At 42.5% G+C, this 20634-nt stretch overlaps 1 protein-coding gene across 16 annotated transcripts in view; it reads left to right on the top strand.

Annotated features, from left to right (window-relative positions):
* CADPS (calcium dependent secretion activator) overlaps positions 1–12093 on the top strand; it is a 459193-nt gene extending 447100 nt beyond the window's left edge. For all 16 annotated transcript variants that reach the window (XM_080671526.1, XM_080671528.1, XM_080671527.1 and 13 more), the window contains 2 exons: positions 7641–7745; positions 10889–12093. In XM_080671526.1, coding sequence (XP_080527652.1) covers positions 7641–7745; positions 10889–11068 — 285 coding nt within the window. In that variant the 3' untranslated portion in view covers positions 11069–12093. The remainder of the gene's footprint in view (positions 1–7640; positions 7746–10888) is intronic.
* Positions 12094–20634: the final 8541 nt, after the last annotated feature.

A 20634-nucleotide genomic window follows, 5' to 3' on the forward strand; every position in this document is an offset into this window, starting at 1 on the left:
TATAACAACACTCAAATAAGGCAGAAGCACTCAGATGACATGCCCTTTGAGATATGCCCCGAGGGAGCTCTGACAAGTCCTGAAACTTGCATTCAGTCCTTCAGTGCTTTGCCTGCTTGGTAAGGAAGACTTGAACCTGCCAAGGTTACTTAGGCACAGCCTCTGTGAGTCTGAGTTAGAACACGAATGCAGCCACAGCCTGGCCATCCTTCCACCTGAGAGACACGGCTGTGGAATTGCGGCTCAGGTTAATGAAGCTGTGGGCACTTTGGTAGAAGGGTAGAGAACCCCTGGATGATGCTATCACGTGCTCTTAAATTACCCAAATTGTAAGGAAGAAATAAGCATTGAAAGCTTCAAACATAAAGTATTTCATTACAGTATTTCAATCTATCCGTTTAAATAGGCTGTGGGGGGGTTTTCCTAACTAATTATAACCCGCTTTGGTCACAAAAAGCAAAGAGAAGAACTTTGTCACATGGGTGTGGCACAAGTATTATCTTCCTCTTTGACCCCTTGCCAACAAACAAAATGCCCTTTCTCCATTAAACACTCTAGGCAAGATACTGAGTGGGAGAAAGGGTACTTTCCAAAGAAAAGCTAAAACCCCTCCAGCATTCACTGTGTTTCTTCAGTCCAGAAATTCAGGTTGGTTACCAAGAGGTTACAAATTACCTGTTTTCTCAGACCTTTTTAGAATAGAAACTGCTCAGAAAGCTTTGCACAGCCCTAAAGAGCTTGTACTTAAGGAGATGTGTTTTCTTACTCATGGTTCAGCTCATTACAGCTAACAATTGGTGTATGCCTGACACTGTTGTAAACACTCCGCAAATATTAACTCATTGAATCCCACAACATCCCTATGTAGTTTTTACTACCATCCCCATTTAACAGAGGAGAAAACTGAGGCACAGAGAGGTTAACAGGTTTATGAAGAATCAAGCACAAGAGAAACCTGGTTCAAGGCCATTCTCTTAGCCACTAGGATGCACTGCCTGTCAGCTCTTGAGTCCAGGCTCCATCTCTTGCTAGCTGCTGGACCACTTTACCCTGTGAAGTGAGACTATAGATGATAATAAAGACTCAACTATTTAGAGTTTGGCCATGAACTATCCAGGCACTTAGTGCTTTGCCTGCCTGCAGTATAATGGCTGGAACATGCCAGTTTCAAAGGAAATACATATTTAGAAGTGAACTAACAATAGAACTCACATCCTTGTGAATTTCAACCCATTCGTGCTTAAGATATATTGGACTGAGTCACGAGTTTTTGATCAAAAAAGGTGTGTGTTTGTGCATGATACAATTATTGCTCCTTAGGCCAAATACCATCCAATTTCTAAAAGAGCTCATGAAATATTGCCCTCAGTTATAGGCCTGGGAAAACATGTCTTGTTGGAAGTGTGTGTGTATGTGGGTGTGTTTTCCTGAAAGTGATACACTACTGCATGCATGTCACACTTCAACAAAATTTTTCTTTAAAGAAAAAAGCAGCACAGAAAGAGCTGAGTTTTGCACCAGACTATTTTCATGAGACTGTCTAAAATTGTCCCTCTCATAGGACACCCTGATGCCATCTTCTTTAATTTCACAGGAAACTGAATTTCCCCAAGGTTCTATTTCACTCTCCCTGTTCACTGACAATTTTAAAGCTTATCATGTATAAGTTTTCAGAATCAAAATTTTGATCAGTGTTAGAACTTTTTTTATCTGCAAAACTTTGTTAGGAAAATTCAATCCTTGAAAACTCAAACTGTCCACAGTGAGAATTTCTCACTTTTTCCTGGTAGCAATTGCTGAGTTACCAACCTAAAAGGAAATAAGTCAGGCAGGGCTACAGGAGAAAAGAAAAAATATGTTGATTCTTACTACCAAATGGCACCCCTCACCCCCACCCAACTTCTAATCATGTCCCTTAACAGTCAGTAGTGATTGACGCATCTATCAGGTCTCTAAGGCTATTGAGTGGTTCTCCATGGGAATCCCCTTGACTCCCCACACTGGGCTTAGCAACTTTCTAAGCACATAAAAAGTCGAATCTGTTCAACACCAAGCCACGCTTGGGCTCTGAGACGGATCCAACAGCATTATCCTACCCACACACTTCTCCTTTGAGAACTTCCAAGCTGAATGACTTTGCCGAGGGAACTAGAGCTGTTTCTATATAAACAAGCCATTCGTTTTTTAAAATATTGAGCTGAATAACAGGCTACTTATTTATTTAACTTATCTATGCCCCCCCCTTTTTTTTTACAGAGCTGTTAATAATGTCAGCATCTTATGTAATTATGTGATGCTTGTAGAATGCCAGGCATAGTGTCTGCAGGTTGTAAGGGCTCAGTATTCAACGACTTGGTAGCTATTTTTATTAAATGCGTGTGTGTGTGTGTGTGTGTGTGTGTGTGTGTGTGTGTGTGTGTGTGTTAGGAACCTTGTGTGAAACAGTACTTTGTTTCAAACAGGAGACTCTGATGTCTTATGAAATCGGCTGGTCTGACAGGGTTGTGTAAGTTAATGGGTAAGTTACCCTCATGATTAGTGAGTATGGAAGCACAGTGAATAGTTCCACCTCCTTTCAGCCTCTGTTCCTTGTTTTCATTGCCACTCATGTGATATATGACTTGCTCTGAAAACAAGTGAATCATTAACAGTAAGGTCTCTTTAGGACATCAAATGAACACCCGGGATGGGGATCTAAGTGGAGGTGGCCATGGTCACTGTAGTGATTGATGCTCCACCTTGCTGATTAGAGACCTTCCAAACCCAAGTGAAGGTCCATTTTCTGTGACTCTGTATTGTCCAGTAAAGTGTGAATTATCTGTCTTATCTCTCAACCCTGCAGCTTCTCTTAGAGATAAAGTTTCCAGGGGAGCAGTGAACCCAAGGGTAGGGAGGAGGGAGGCACATGAGTTACTCCTCAGTTCAAAATTTTGGAACTTCTCAGTTTCAAGAAATATAGGAATCAAAAAAATAATATTTTAATACAACATTTAAAAAATCAGAATTAATGTCAAAAATCCATGAGGAACAAACTATCAAAATATTAAAGACAGTACCCAATCCTGTACTTGCAAGACCCTGCCTCCCTTGCTTCTCCCTAAGCCTGGTTATAGTGCAGCCTGACACTGCAGAGGAGACATGTTATGAGTAAGGGTGCTCTGCGTGGCGTGTGTCTTCGCAGGGCAGAGTGTGTGACCTCGTATATCTGCATGTCAATGACCTAAGCTTCTACTAGAAATAAATCCAGAAAATGCCTTTGTGTTCTGTATCGAAAGTACTTATGTCTATTATATTTCTGAGAGTAATAGTAGCAAAGGTGGCTACATTTTATTGAGTGCTTACTATGTCACTCTGTGAGGCACATTACATAAAGTAATGGTCTCTTTTAATGCTCGCAGTAACCCTATGAAGTAGTACTGGTATTCACCCTGAGAGGAAAGTGAGTCAGAGGTTCGAGTCGCTTGCTTGAGTTCACCCAGCTAATGGGGAGCAACCCAAGATGAAGCTGTAACTTACCCACTCAGGGTTTGAATCTAGATCAGTATACGTAAAAATGTGCTTTACACCTGCAGAACGGTTTAGTAGGTTTGGGTGATGGCCTATCAGAATTGCATTGCTAAGAGCTAGCCATGTGTCCTTTAAGACTTCGCTTACCATTCCAGAGATACTCATTAAGAATCATTTCTTCCTCCACCACACAGCTTTCCCCAGCCACTTGCTCTGCTTTCCCCCTTGTTTCCTGGTATTTCTTGGGAGGAAGGGAGGAAGGAGAGAGAGTGAGAAGAGAGGGGAAGATGATGACGATGATGATGGTGGTGGTGGCGATGGTGGCAACATTTACTGAGGCCTTTATCACATGCCAAGTACTGTGATGAGAGTTTTACGCACGTTACTTCATTTAGTCATCAAAAAGGCTAGGTAAGGCTGGTTAATCCCCATTTTGGGTCAGAAAACTGAGTCTCTGAGAATGTAAATAACTTGTCCAAGGTCACAAACTTAGGCAAAAGACAGGTAAGGTCTGTGCTCTTACCACATTATGGGATGGAAGGAAGAAGAGCTAAATGGTACTATATTAGATCAGCCTCCAGCTCGTCTTCGAGCCCTCAGAAGTGGTTGCTGCTACTGGAGCAGTCCCCAACTTTCCAAAAGCCCAGTTGCCCTGCAGGCCACAGCTATGACAGCCGTCCTTTCTGGTTCCAACTACAAAACCCTTCCAGAATTATCCCCAGAGGGCATACTGTACAGCTGTCCAGGGTGCTGGGATTTTATTCCTCCAGGGCTTTTTTAGGATTAAAATAGCCTTACTTAGGAAGTTTCCAATGAATACACACAAGTTAAGAGCAGGCAGCGAAGGGGCCGTGATTATACCTAAATACTTAGTGCATGTTATCAGCTCACAATTTTTATTCCTAAGGATTTAGAGAACATTTTGCCAAAATTGTAGTGCCCAGGTGTTAGAATATCTCTGGAAAAGGCTTATCTGAACCACAGAGAAAACAAAATGGGAAGAACTAAAAATGTTGTATTAATTTCCCCTTCAGAAAAATCATAACAAATCTGCTATATTAGCATCAATCTCAACTAAAGCAAACCTGGCGAATAAGCCCTGTAAATTGCATGAGGAAGCACAGGAGCTGCCCAGAGATCAGGAGCTTGCTGATCACTGTTTAACCATGGGCTTTCTGGGAGGGAGAATGCCCTGGTCTGTGCCGTTAGCCTATTTCCATGGTGTAAATATTCCCACCATGGCCTATTTCCTGCCTATCAAGGTGCTACCCTGGACGTGGAGCTGGGAAGAGACGCACGGGACTAGCTCTCATGAAGAGCACACCATTATTCTAGCCTCTCAGGAGGAGTGATCAGATGAGCCACTATTTCAGTCCTGGAGAACTGGACTCGCTCGCTGTGTGACCTTGGGCAAGTTGCTTCACCTCTCTCAGCCTTTGTTTTCTCCTCCACAAAGGATAATATGAAAGATCCCTTTCCCCTCTGCCATTTTTAAGTTCTAGAAGGCAGGGACTCCTGCTTTCTCCAACATCCAAATGCCTCTAAGCGCCTTTGCAGAAAACCAAGTTAGCACCGTGCTGCGCCAAACGTGCCGCCAACTTCATCTCCTGAGCAGAAGGTTTGGAAGGAGCGATTCTCCCTTTTGCCTCTTTAAATGTGTAGCCAATGGGGCACCATCCACTTTTTACACTTCTCCTGCTGGATGTGAGATCCAGGAGGAATGGATGTTCCAGGGCTTTCTTGCTCTCCTGGAGTGGGAATCTGTGCGTGTGATACACGGAGCCGCTGCGCTCTGCAGTGCCCGCCCGCCACCCTTTCAGAAGCCGGGAGAGTCCTAATGGTGCTCTACCTTTGTGTGTGTTTACTTTTTACTCCCTCGAAGCCATTTACAAGAAGGGGAGCTACTCTTGTAAAACAGGGGTGGGGGTCGTTATTTTTTCCTGGAAAGTGGCACGTCTCTCAGCAAAGAGAAAAGGCATGTCGCCCAAGGCTTGCTGGCAGTGATCTGAGCCAGCGCCGGTTTGCCTGTTGTCACAGCCAAAGCAAAATGCCACCTCTGCCTAGAAGCCAGAGCGCCACATTCCTCTTTGTGTCCCTGAGAAACACCCATCATAAGCCCTGGGCTTGCAGGTTTGGCCAGGAGGTCATCCAGGTCCCTTGAAGGTCATCTTTCATCCCCAGGAGCCAGGGGTGGAGGGTATAGAGGGATTGCTCATAACTCTCAAAATGGGTTATTTGAGTCCCCAGATTGCATGTCAGAAACAGCCAGTAAATGTGGGATTTGAGGTTTGGGGTGAACACAAGAGCATCCCCAGTTGCCCAGAGTAAGGTAGGACTGAGGAAACGCCAGTGACCCAGTGACACCCCTGTCCTCAGGCCCCTTCCTAACAAACCCAAATACAGTGACAGCACAGGCTCCAGAATCCCAAGGCAGGAGGTGCCAAAAACACCCCAATAACCACTACTTCCCTTTAAAAAAAAGTTTCCGTAACATGTTCTCACTCCTAGAGGGGAAAACCTGTCCATGCCTGAAGCTGCCTGACCCGGCAGCCACCCCTCCACGGAGTGGAGTGCAGCTCTCAAGACAGAAACCCCCGCCCCCGCCGCCTGCTCCCTGGGGAGGGACAGAAGGTGCCTCCACTGACAGTGTCGCCTCCTGATCTTTAAAAGAGCAGAATTTGGCTGTGAGGCTGCGGCGCTGCCTTGACTGGGGTGTGTGGTCTCTGGTGGCGGCTGGGCTCCAAGGAGAGCACAGTTGGCTCTGACGAGGCAGGAGCCCAGACATAAAGGATTTCAAAGAGGCCGCCGAACGCCATGGCTGAGCCGCCGCCGCTTCTTGCAAGGTGAAACTTGGCAGTTCTACCTTGCGAGTACAAACCCAAATTAATTTTCTTTAAGAAAATTAAGTCAGAAACAAGGCTTGGGAAAAACTGTGAGTGTTAGGCATAAACTGATTTTGGATGATCTTTAGGTGAGAAAGGGTGGAGTTACCATCAGAAACATGTTTTTATTTATGCTTTTCAAATCCCCACTGGTGTGCAGTGTGTGTGCGTGTGTGTGTGTGTGTGTGTGCATGTGTGTGTATGTGTGCTGGTTAGCATGAGATGTGCCTCGTCTCAATTCTCTAACCACTCTTCTTTTCTTTTTTTTTTTTTTACATCTTTTCTGTGCCCAGTTCATATAGATGCCCAATAAAGAACTCCATAGGTCCATCCACACCTTTTCATTTTATTTGTAAATTGTTTGCTATAAGCGGCAATGCGTAATGAAACCTGGTGAAGTTTAAAAGATTAGATTTTTTTTTCATACTGACACTTCATAACACTGTTCATATGTCTCCGAGTGAGATTTATGAATATATGAGCAGTGCTGCAGAATTAAACCGCACCAGAGACTTCCTGCTCCACAGGGGTGGCAGTCTAAAGTGACACAGCTTCAAGCATTTTTCACAGACAAGAAGCAAAATTTAACCCCCTTCAGGGGAAGTATGATTTCAACAGCTTGAAATGAGCTCATTTCTAGATGGTTTTTTTTCTCTCATCTTCCATAATTTTTTGGTGTTAAGATTAAAACAGATTGCACAGCCCATGTAAGGGCACGGAAGATGTCCAGAGTATAATGTGGCCATTAAAGAGAAACCCTCTTTCATTGTCTTTATCCAAACACCCCAGTGAGGAAAATGAAAGTAAACTTGGTCCTAGATTTTTTAAAGGCTCTTAACCATGATTCTTGGAATTGTCCTTAGCAGACGAAGGCTGGATATTTCAAAAGGTAAGTAGTAAGTGGCATCAGTTAGTTCAGTGGAGAAGCCCTATCTCCCGGGCACCAAGTCAACAGCATTAGGAAATAAACAGAGACTTGAGTCTCCAGTGAGTAAAACTGACCAACAAAACGGAGAATCAGAAGAGAAAGTGTGATCTATGTGAATCGGTCATACAGTACATGAGGGATTCTGTTTTACATTCGGAGTCCAGACCAATGTCTTTTAGGCTGGTCTGCTCTCTTGAGATTTTGTGTCAATAATTGTTCATGATCTCTATGCTCTCGAATCCTCTTTAATCATTTTGTTTCCCCTCTCTGCTCTATAAACACCCCATGACGTGTCGCTGGAGAACTTTTGTCTCTTTTTTCAGCAATGGTACAACAGCTCCATGAGCGTGATCTGCACCTGGTTGACGGACCGGATGGACTTACAGCTTCACATTTATCAGTTGAAAACACTAATTAGGATGGTAAAGGTAAAAGAAAAGCATTCTTCTTTGCAAATAGCTTACTGAAATGCGTTTCATTGGCAAACTGCAGAACTTCCTTAACACAAGGAATGTGGGTTTACATTTAAAACAAGATGATTTCCACAACAATATCTCATGCAAGAACAACCTATCAAGTTATTGTGGGATGAATGGTTCATTTATTGCTCAGACAGCAAAGGAAAATTTCACAGAAAGGAATTTGACATGTTATCAAGGCTGCAAAAATACTTGATGCATTTGCCATGCAAAAATACCATAAGGTCTTGGGACCCTTTGCATTATAATTTCAAAAGCTGACTGTTGGTACCACCATGCTAAGCACATCAGTTACCAATTTTATTTATGGTTGAATTAAATAAATGTTTGCCACAATTGATTTAATAGAAATATTTACCTCCAACTATTTCTAAAATATGTCCTGAGATCATTATCAGGATGCAAATCAATATTGTTCTGTCGTTAATTGAAGTAGTTTCTCTTACAATGCATGTGTGCGACCCAATGGAAAGGCTCACAAAGGTGAGATCACATACCCTGAAAGTAGCTTTTCTCCTGTTCTTGTGTGTGTGCCTTGGACTAATGATAATTATTTCAGCGTGAAATCTCAGTGGTTTACATGAAATAATAAGATCACAGAAGGGGGTAAATACGGTTTTGATCATTTCAGTTTCCATTCAATGCTTCTCCATAGCAGGTTTAAAAACAGTGGTATGCAAAAATCTCATTCAAAGTCTCTTTAAAAATATGGTAACAATAAAATGTAGCTGAATTTATATTACTTAACAGTTTGCCAAAGATCCCCCCACCCCTGCTACCCCACCCCTTCCCCGATCCCTACCCCCTTTTCTTAGTCTCCTTCAGATTAGCACCATTTTGCTGAGGTGCTCCTCTCCCCAGTGCAGACAAAACCAACTACTGTTCCGTTGAGTGTAATTAAGGAGAATTATTATCATCTGCGCTTGATCTGGCAGCGTCCACCCAGGGAAGGTTACAGCAGTGCACTGCCGCTCTTCAAAAAGAATATGTACACTCGGACTGTGGGCCCAACCGAATTTCCACATTTTTATTTCAGTTCCTTAAAGCAAACTCACTTAGCCATTATTGTTTGACTACCTGAATTCCATTTTCTGGGTGTAAATTCTCTTTGGAGGAATTTCTGTTTGACCCTACTGAATAGACATGAAAAGAAGACATTAATTTTAATATTTTAAAATATCTTCCCATTACTAATATCTCCAGGTCTATGTTGGGAATGTTGGAATTAGCACTATTTTATTAAGAAAAAAAAATATGTCAGAGAGGAGGTTTATTCTTAGCCTTGTGCAAAAAAAAAAAAAAAAGACATGAACCATAGGGAAGGGACACGGAAACATCACTGCCAAAGGACCCCTTCACTTTTGCCAAAAGTGGGCCCGGCCCCCCTTAACTAGAGCCTCAATATGGGAGGATGAGGCGGAATTCGCCCCCTCTTTACAAAGTACGTTACCCAGTCTCCTTCTCCAAGGCAGACATCAGAAGGTAACTGGCTTGCTTTGCCGCCTCTGCAGCTATCCACCCAGCCATTCATTATTCAGCAGCATTTCCTCATCCATCCAACATGGGACAAACATTAGTTGAGCCCCTACTTATATAGTACAAGGTGGAGGACTGAAAAGTAACGAGATACAGTCCCCACCCAGCTGGAGAACACTGAAATTCGCATAAAGGGGAGAACACTCAAGTGCTTTCCACCTTTTGAAACAATTAAGTTATGCTAAGTGGCCACAGGATAAATGAAAAGTACAAAATAAATCAGGTTAACTGCCTGGTATCTGGTACCTACATTTACTCAGCCTCCAAGCTTTGCCCCTCCAGGTGAAGACAGTTCAGGTAGCTACCCAGAGAGCTAGCATGTCCATCCACTTAGGATGACCTTTTAACTTAGTGTCAGAACCAGGTCGCTTGGAAGGGGGAAAGCAGGTGCCATGAAACATCAGGCGGGGACAATGGGTATAAGCTGGCAAAGCAGACATGGAGTCATCCTGTCAATGATCTTATACGATCGGCCTTTGAGAGCTGGGTGCATTCCCTCGTTAACTGTGCAGTCATTACAGCGCATGACCTTCACGAGGGGTTGATACTGGGACTGTGACAGGAGGCCTGCATTAGAGGGACTATGGAAAAATAGAAATGCCGCTGGCAGGGGCGTTGCAGTGTGTCCCGGTCCTTCTCTCGCTCCCCAAGTCAACAGGGAAGCAAACAGCATATCGCAGCTAAATGATATGCAGTGTGACGGGAAGAGCTGTGGCTGGAGAGAGACCTCTCTCAGTGCAATTCCCTACGAAGGAGACGACAGCCAGATGCTTCTGGTCATGTTCAATTAACGCTAAGGGATTTCTAGAAAAACAGCCCGTGGGATACCTAAGGAAATCCAAGAGAAATTGCCTGAAGGAACAAAGAAAGAATCTGTGGTACAGTAATCCCAAGCCAGTCCTCTTGAAAGGGGGCCAGATTTCTTCCCTAAGACCCTGACGTTGTGAGCGGAAGAGACGTGCTTCTTTCCCAAGGAGATGAGACACGAGTCACATGCCTGCAACATGCGGGCGAGGCTCTAGTGCTCCGTCTCCCACAATCGTTGCTGCGCCTAATAGGCTTCACACACAACATGCATATGTCTGTCTTGTGAGCGAGACAGAGGGCCACGCAGTTACGAGCCTCAAAAATACTAAAGACCAGACTGCAACATGAATCGCAAAATACCATAATCACTCGATCCATTATTTATAAGCTAATGGCCCCTTACACTGTCTCTCATATCCTATTATAATAATGTAAGAGAAAGAACCAGACCAGTTCCCCCCCCTCCCTTAAAAAAAAATAAAACAATTCTGGAACATTTCCCTTTATGGAACTGAATAAACACAAGCTTATGTTCTTTGCTTTGTCTCATCTAATACAGTGTATCCTGTCACAGTGTCTCATTTTCTGTCACTCAACAAGTCTGTTTCGGTGCCAGTGCAATCTGAGCGTGGTGGCTTTTCATTTGACCACGCGTGAAGTGTGACTGCCGCTGACGGCCAGTGTTCTCACACCCCACCTGCTCTGTCCTGTCCCTCCCCTCCCTGATCCCTGCATCTCTTCCTCCCTAGAAAACCTACAGGGATTTCCGATTGCAAGGGGTCCTGGACTCAACCTTGAACAGCAAGACGTATGAAACCATCCGGAACCGTCTCACTGTGGAGGAAGCCACGGCGTCGGTGAGCGAGGGTGGCGGCCTCCAGGGCATCAGCATGAAGGACAGCGATGAGGAGGACGAAGAGGACGATTAGAAGGCCCGGGCCTGGACCCTATAACCAATGCATGTCCTTAGTCTGTTAGTTACCCCATTAGGGAATTTTCTGTCACCCACCATGCCCATGAGATGTTTACCAATACAATTGCCATTTTAGCTCTGTGGTATCAAGATTAGCAAACGACCTTCAAGCCCCCCATCTCCTGCCCCACGACTATATGTTTACAGCAATCTGGAGCACCATTCTTTAAATCCTGTTCATGGAGAACACGTAGTCCCACTGCTAGGCGTGTCCCTTTGCCAGCAAAGTCAAATGATGCTTCATTAACGTACCGTGTATGCGTTGACAATGAATGGATGTGAGGGCCAGTTCACCCAGTACTTTCACTTCTTGGTTTCACATATGTGGGTGTCAGTTATTTAAATGAGTATAATAAATTAATTTAATTAAGACACATAGTTCTGCTTTGTTTTTTGAGAAACAAGAGGCAATGCACCAACAACCAACGTTTGGTTCTCTCTGTTCCCTTAAAGCTAAAACATGAACCCCTGGTGTCCTTGTTACCATCCTTCCATTTATCCTTATAGTTAGCCAAAACAGGATGGCTACATACCCGTAGGCTGATCCTCCTCATTGCCATGGCAAAGGTTAGCCTATCGAGACTGAACATCAAGCACAGTTCAGAGCAACTGTCTTCTGTCCAAGTTTATCCTATTACATGTTACATTTTGCTTTTCTGTTTCAATAACCGTGTATGTAAAAAACTGAATATTTAAGTTACAACCCTAGACTATACATGTGTTTATAATAAGATATGGGTATCTCCTTCAGTAGGCTGTAACCATGATTTCAATGGTTTTGTTCCACCTGTTTTTTATATCTGTCATGTACATTGCATTTTGACCTGTAACTGCACGACCCTGGGGTCCGCTGCAGAGCTCCCTCTTTCTGTGTAAACTAGTGGATCCATCCTGCTTTTGCCTTATATAAAGCCTACAGTTATGAAAGTGTGAACAACTGTGGCTTCTCAATAAAGAACTATTCAAACGTTCGAAGAATACACTTTTGAGTCTTTTTTCCTCTGTCTCCTATGCAAGTCAGAACTGGAACACACGAAGCGGGCAGAGGTGGGGGCGGGAGGGAGGAGTGGTTTTCTTAGCGCGCTCTCCCGCCTGCTGGACTGGATCGTTTTCTGAGCTCGTCTTCACGAGGGACAGCCGGAAACTTCTTGAATTCAGCCTCCACCGATGCAGAGTCTGCGGGCATTTGGACATGTTGGGCAGATTACACTTGCATTATAGGATAAATAAGGGTTTGCTAAGCAAGGGAGTCGTGTAAACGAGAGAAATGTTTCTCCTGTGCGCAGAGAAGGCCAACAAACTGTTTTTAAGCACCACTTTAACAGCAGTGTTTGCATTCAAACAAAGTGTGTGCCAATTATATATGATTCTTATATATTTGTTACAGCATTTTACAGGATTCTCTACGTTGTGGAGCACGTCTCTCTTTCCCCAGCCTTGTCAGCAATGTCATCACCTGGGTCTGAAAGAAACAAAGGCGGCATTGCCTGGTCTCTTTCATCTGTGATTGTCCCTAAACAGGCTGACCTTGCCGGGGGCTGACCGAGGTTTAGGCGAAATGACCACTTTTCCAATAGGACCAGGCACAGTGCTCACCACTTGCTCTCTACAAACCAACCCCTCTGAAAAGCACCACCCACTCTTGTTTAATCCTCGACGTCTGCAGGTGCAAATCACAGTACTCCTTGCCCTCGAGTTATAAGAACAACTCCCACTTACTGAGCAGCTCTTCTATGCCAGGCAAGCTGCATCTATTACCTCATTTAAATATCACAACAAACTTGAGAGGAGAGGACTGTTATTATCCTGATTGTCAATGAGAACATTGAAGTGAGAAAGGTTAAGGTAACTTGGCCAACCTTGGCCCAGCTCCCTGTAGAAACGTGAATCCAGAGGACCTGGTGCTACGAGTGGTGGGATGCATCATTCAGGTGGGAACAATCTTTGCCCAATGGCACCACGTTAAGTCAGTGTGACAAAATTTTTATAAAGTTATTTGTATTATGTTCTGAGTTGCAAATTAAAGCATATTTCCTGCAACAATGACAAACAATTAAAAAAATTGCAAGTAAAGAGGAAGCATCTGCCTAAGTATGAAAGTGGAAAAGAAAAAGATGCTCAGGAAGTCTGGGAGAGAACAAACTGAGCGAGTCAGATAACTAACCAAAAGACGCGATCCAGGAGGCATAAAGAGACGCAAGTCATAAAGACTGTCTCTAAAACCAAGGTTAAAACACTTCCTTCAGGAGGAGTCTTCCTCACAGCCGACCAGTGAGGGGCGTGGTGAGTAGTGGTCCCGGAAGGGGGCTGTGGGGAGGACGGGGCATCAGAAGAGATCACAGAGGAAGAACTGGCCAAGTTTAAGTCAAGATTATCCTAGACACTCAAAGCTGAGAAGGAGGCAGTTTTGGTATCTTGATCTTTCTTTTTTATTCCTTTGGGACAAAATCTTACGTTTTCTGTTCTTTCCTTTTTATTATTTTTTATTAAAATATACATACAGAAAAATGCACAAATCTTAAGTGTATAGCTCAGTGATTTACCACAAACAGAACACACTCATGGAACACTACCAAGTCATAAACAGAAGGTAATGAACACCCCCAGGCATACCAATGCCAAGGCCCTTTCCCATCTCTACCACTTCCTACTCTCCAGGGGTAACCACCATCCTAACTTCCAGTTGCACTCATTGAATTGAACCCTTACATCATTAGAATCACAACGTATATTCTCTAGTGTCTGTTTTCTTTTTGTTCTACATTAGATTGTTGGTGTCACTGTGGTTCATTTCCTTTCACTACTCTATATTCCAAAGTATGACATAACCACAAGTTTATTTATTCGTATTAAAGTGTGCTGTTGTTTTTTTAGTTTGGGGCTATTATGAAGAATGCTGCCATGAATTTCCTTGCACATGTCTTCTGATGCAATTTCCAGGTGATGGGTAAAGGCATGTTCATTTTAGGAGACACTGCCAGTTTTCCAGGGACGTGAACAGAGTTATACTCTCACCAGCAGGGTAGCAACGTCCTGGCAACACTAGGTATTGCCACTCTTTTTAATTTTTATCATTTTGGTAAGTGGTGTAGTGGTGTATAATTGTAGTTCACTTGATTATAAAAATGGAGTCCATACATATGCTTTTTAACATATGTATGGGCAATTTGGGTAGTCTCTCTTGGGAAACTCGTGTTTCTTTCCCCCTTTTTTTATTTTAGAAAGAGAGAAAGAGAGTGAAAGAGCGATACAAACATTGATCATTTGCCTCCCGAATGCACCCTGACTGGGGATCGAACCCTCCACGCAGTCATGTGTCCTGACTGGGAATCGAACCCTCGACCCTTCGGTGCACAGTGAGGCATAGAGGTGTTGATGGAAATATTAACCCATATAACATTCAGGGAACATACTGATCGGCACTGCCAGAAACAGCCAGGCTCTCTCTAACCCCTCTCTCATCAGCCAGCAGGACCTTTCTAAAAGGCAAGTGTCACCTGTCCCTCCTTCAGTTAAAAGCACCCAGTGGCTCCCCTCGCTCATAGAATGAATCCTAAGGTGTTGTGCACGGCCATGCCCACCCCTCCAGCTTCCTCTATTAACTCTGCTCCTCTCACTCTAGGTGTCAGCATCCACCATCATCTTTCACTTCCTCCTGTGCACCCCAGTTCTTCCCACCTGTGACCCTCCCCCTAAGCACCTCATCTCATCCTTCGAACCCAGCTAAATGTGGCTTCCCCAGAAAGCCTTTCCAAACCCACCCTCGAGTCTCTGTCCATTTCCCTGGCAAATACCCTCCTAACACTCTACTTCTCTCCGTTTTCGTCACACTCTTCTTGCCAGGTATTTGCAGAATTGCATGTTTCATGCAGCATTTCTCCAACTCAGGAAGGTGTGGCCTTTACCAGTTCTCCTACTCTACCTTCATTGCAGTCACTAGATATACAACTAATACGTGAAGTCTACAAGTACAAAACCGTAGATGATCTGATTACTCTTAGAACCTTTAGTCTAGGTCAGTGGTCGGCAAACTCATTAGTCAACAGAGCCAAATATCAACAGTACAACAATTGAAATTTCTTTTGAGAGTCAAATTTTTTAAACTTAAACTTCTTCTAACGCCACTTCTTTAAAATAGACTCGCCCAGGCCATGGTATTTTGTGGAAGAGCCACACACTCAAGGGGCCAAAGAGCCACATGTGGCTCGCGAGCCGCAGTTTGCCGACCATGGGTCTAGGTAATATGAATCTTCAAAAGATTCAAGTAGATTAACTACTAGAAGATTCAGAGGAGGGAGAAGGAAAGACGGCTTCTAGCAGAGGCAGGCCTTGAAAAGCAGAGAGAGGACAGGAAAGGGTGTAAACTAAAGCAGAGAGAGCTGAGGGGATGTTTCTCTTGGCTGAAGCATTCCCAGTGCAGCTAGTAAACGCTCAACAAATACATGTTGACTTAAGACGGCAGTGACTCTGCTCAGTGCGCTAGAAGATTTGTGCAAGGGGTTGGGAAAGACTAGGGTGGGAAAGGTGGATTCAGATTTCAAAGGAGGACATTTAGTTTCACTGAGTTTGGGTTTGTCCGTCTGAATAACAGAGAGCTAACCAGTATTTTTATTTTTTCAAAATATTTAAAGACATTTTTTAAGTTTAAAAAATCAAATAGAGAAGAATTATATGAAACAAAAAGTTGAAGCCTCTTCCTTCCCCAACCCATTTCCCCAAAGTAGCCATTGCTAACAGATGGGCACATATTCTCCCACATATGTTCAAATCACATACAAGTATATTGGAGATATATATATATATATATATATATATATATATATATATATATCTCCACCATCCAATATCCAGTTAGATGTACTTATGTATTTTATGTATTTATATTTTTAAATGTATTTTCACAAATGGGATCCATCCTCAGCCCACTAAGGCAAATTATATTTTTCATTTATCAAGGTAAAATCATTTTCATGTCTGCACATATAGATTTTCCATATTACTTTTCATGGTTGTGTCATATTTAAGGAGATTGTCTGGTCAAAGAAGAAACAAGAACAAAGTAAGGCAAACTGAAAATCCAGGATGAAATCTAGGATGGACTGAAACATAATGGAGGAAATGACCATCTGTGGAAGTGACCCCAGAGACTGAAATGTGTGACTGAAGAATTTCTGAAACCCCCTAAATTCAATCTCCATCTAACTGCACTGTATTATAATTATCTATTTATGTACTTGTCTCCCCGCTAGACTGCCAGCTTCTGAGGTCAGGGACTATGTATCCATTTGTGTTTGCCAATCTGATGCCTTGGATATAGTAGGCACTCAATAATGTTGGTTAAATTGAATGAGTGAACATTAGAGCACACCTGAGTATGATCAAGAAAGCATAAACTGAATTTATTGCAATATACAGTACTTCATCAATAAAGAAACAATCACTAAATGAAGTGAAGAATCTCATCAACTTTAGGAAAACCATCCACCTCTCACTATCATTACCTGAATTTCCAGTTAAGTATGAGCAGTCATGCCATGACAAGGGTTCCGTCATTATTGTTTCGGCATAAATTTTAGTAAGTTCATTTTATTTAAATTTTAAACTCCAAAATAAATGTGTTCTTCACGGCCAATTTCCATCAGCACATGATTTAAAAATCTGAACTAAAAGCAAATTATGCACAATTCTGTAATTCTTGATAAACATTTTTTAAAAAAATCAATAGTCATCTTTTATTCAAGATTTTGTTTCTTTACTTAAATACTAAAATTATCATCTGTTTTTCCTTCTCATGAGACCATGCATTTCATCTAAAGTTGTAAATCTGTATTTGTTGTAATTAAGCAAAAGATGAGAAAAGAACCAGTGATCGTGCGACCTGCCAGCAGAGCTCTCTATCCTGAGGTCAGCGAGGAACGCTGCATGACAAAGTGATCAGGGCCCCCAGCGAACAGGGCATAAAATGATCACAATTCACCCACATGACGGCAAGCTAAGGAATGCACAGGCAACAATGAGCCAAAGAAGTACACACATCAGATTTTTTTCTTGTTTCCTAAGAATTGAGAGCGTGATGGCAAAAAGCAACTGTAAACATGGTTAAGTTGGCATATTTCCCTGTGTCCATCAGAAACAAGTTGGCTTGTTTCCTGGATGGTGAATACAATTTCAAAGAATAAACAAGGCTTTGCTTAAATCTTCAAGCAGGAAACATGTAATTGAAGATGATACAAATTTCAGAGAAAGTGTTGGAAATTTGGAATGTACTTAAAGTCAAAGGCAACCTAACAAGACAAATACCGGTGGTATTTGGTGCATAGAAAAGTAAAGTTTATATGGAAGCTACAACTAAGTTTCAAATTTTAATGTCACTATGTATTTTTAATATATATATATATATATATATATATATATATTTTTTTTTTTTTTTATTTTAGAGAGAGAGGAAGGAAGAGAAAGAGAAACATTAAGCGGTTGCTCTCATGTACATGCCCCACCCCACCATAACTGGGGACTGAACCTGCAACCTGGGCATGTACCCTGACCAGGAATTGAACCAGTGACCTTTCCTAAGCCAGTGCTCAACCAACTGAGCCACACTGGCCAGGGTTTAATGTCACTATATTATTGTGAATGGGACTACTTACTGAACTATGCAACTCACTCAGTCTTCTCAAATACCTCCTGAAACAGGGTCTTGAACACAATAAATTCCCCCACAGTATCCTTTGGTGTAATTAATTTCATTTTGAATAAAAAGTACCCTTCATAAAAATCAAAGATCAAGATTATAGACTAAAAATTCCAGAGCGTATGGAGAATATTGACATTGCAATGTCCTTGGGAAGTTGAACTCTTTAGAAGATGCTCAATGACACAACCGTCTCTAGTTGTCTGATGTTGAAAGCTGAACTCCTCTGAAATGATGTGTGGCAGGGTGTGGAGATGAGTTTCTCTCCAAAACTCAGAATAGTTCTGATAATTCCAGAGACATTAACATAGACTAATGATCTCTGAATCAAGAAAGTGGATTTCCTTCTGCATTGATAGCAAGTAAAGCCATCTCTGATACACTTCTTTTCCAACTTATAGTCAAATTAATTATTCTACTTCACTGATTCTAAAATAAAACGTTCTTCACTTTTAACATCTCTGAAAATGGCATCTCTCCCACTGTCAGGAAACAAAGTCACATTGCATCTGCCCTCTGCGGCTACTATGCCTGCATAACAAGGCTGCTGCTGCACACAGTCGTGGGGTAATGTTCCTTCGGAGAATGCAAGGAAAGGTCTGTGTCCAAGGGAAGAGCCTTCCACACAGGGAACGGAGGGCAGGGGCAGAACTAGGGGCTGACCCAGGAGTGGACATGAAACACATGCTCATCCTGCCTCCCTCCCCCCCACTCTATTTGAGAAAGAAGAGATGGAAGGGACCTAGATCCTGTTGTTATAAAGAATGGAGGTGCAAACCATTCCAGTTAAATGTTCAAGTAAAGGTGGAAGCAGGGACCAGGACTGTAACCCCTGGGTGGCTGGTGTGCAGGGGTGATGGAAGCTGAGGACGGCGGGCCAGGCTTGCAGTCAGGCTGACCTTGGCGCCAATTTCAGACAATCAGTGGTAATCACTAGCCCTCCAATCTTGGCCAAAATACTTATTTCCCCAGGCCTCAGTTTACTCATCTGTAAAAAAGAAATAACCAGAATAATATACCCCAAGTGTGACCTATATTTATAAACTCATTGGGTTAAATGAAATGTGTTGATACATCTAAAGTGCTTTTATTAAAAAAAAACCTAAGTGCTCAGTAAATGTTAGCTAACATTTTACTGTTAATTTCCTAAGCTCTTAAGAGCCTGCTGCACGTTTTAGGCTCTGAACAGATCTCAGGTATGGGTCCTTTAGAAGCTGGGCTCTGCTACTCCCTGTTCTTGTTCCACCTCTTCCCAAAAACTAACTCAGAACCAGCTGCACATTGGCCACAACGTGTTGAGCAAGGCATTCTTTTTTTTTTAATTTATCTTTATTATTAAAAGTATTACAGATGCCCCCTTTTTTTTCCCATTGACCCCCGTCACCCACCCCTCAGCCTTTACCACACTATTGTCTGTGTCCCTGGGCTATGCATATAGGCATAAAAGTTCCCCATTTATTAATTCCCCACCCCCCTTCCCACCCCTGCCTTCCCTCTCAGATTCATCAGTCTGTTCCATGTTTCTGTCTCTGGATTTATTTTGTTCATCAGTTTATTTTGTTCATTAGATTTCCCATATGAGTAAGATCATGTGATCTTGTCTTTCTCTGACTGGTTTATTTTCTTAGCATAATACTCTTCGGGTCCCTCCATGTTTTCTCAAAGGGTAAGAGATCCTTCCTTTTTACAGCAGCATAGTATTCCATGGTGTAAATGTATCACAGCTTTTTTTAAAAATTTCTTTATTGATTACGGTGTTACATATGTGTCCTTATTCCCCCATTACCCCCTTACCCCCTTCATGCCCTCACCCCCCTGTTGTCTGTGTCCATGTACCACAGCTTTTTTATCCACTCACCTACTGATGAATACTTGGACTGTTTCCAGATCTCAGCTATTGTAAATTGTGCTGCTAGGAACATAGGGATGCATATATCCTTTCTGATTGGTATTTCTGGTTTCTTAGGATATATTCCTAGAAGTGGGATCACTGGGTCAAATGGCAGTTCCATTTTTAATTTTTTGAGGAAACTCCATACTGTTCTCCACAGTGGCTGCACCAGTCTGCATTCCCACCAGCAGTGTCCTATCATTCCCTTTTCTCCACATCCTCACCAGCACTTGTCATTTGTTGATTTGTTGGTGATAAGCATCCCAACAGATGTGAGGTGATACCTCGTTGTCATTTTAATTTGCATCTCTCTGATGATCAGTGACTTTGAGCATTTTTTCATTTGTCTCTTGGCCTCCTGTATGTCCACTTTGGAGAAGTGTCTATTTAGGTCCTTTGCCCATTTTTTAATTGGATTGTTTGTCTTCTTTTTGTTAAGTTGTATGAGTTCCTTATATATTTTGGGAATTAACCCCTTATCGGATGCATCATTAGTAAAATATGTTCTCCCATGCAGTGAGCTCCCTTTTCATTTTGTAGATGGTTTCTTTTGCTGTGCAGAAGCTTTTTATTTTGATGTAGTCCCATTTGTTTATTTTCTCCTTCGTTTCCCTTACTTTAGGAGATGTATTGGCAAGCATGTTGCTATGAGAGGTGTCTGAGATTTTGCTGCCTATGATTTCTTACAAGATCAATGTGATTTCATGACTTCCATTTAAGTATTTTATCCATTCTAAGTTTATTCTTGTGTGTGGTGTAAGTTGCTGGTCTGTTTTCATATTTTTGCATGTATCGAGCAAGGTATTCTTGACACCCAAGTCCTCTTTTACCATTTGATTTTGTGCTTTGGGGAAGAAGAATTGATCTCCCTTGTCTACATTTATGTGTACTCTACTTTCCATTGACATGGATCTCAGTAAATAATTATTGAAGAAATGAA

The sequence above is a fragment of the Plecotus auritus genome (assembly GCF_963455305.1).
Source record: "Plecotus auritus genome assembly, chromosome: 6".
In the NCBI taxonomy this organism is placed as follows: domain Eukaryota; kingdom Metazoa; phylum Chordata; class Mammalia; order Chiroptera; family Vespertilionidae; genus Plecotus; species Plecotus auritus.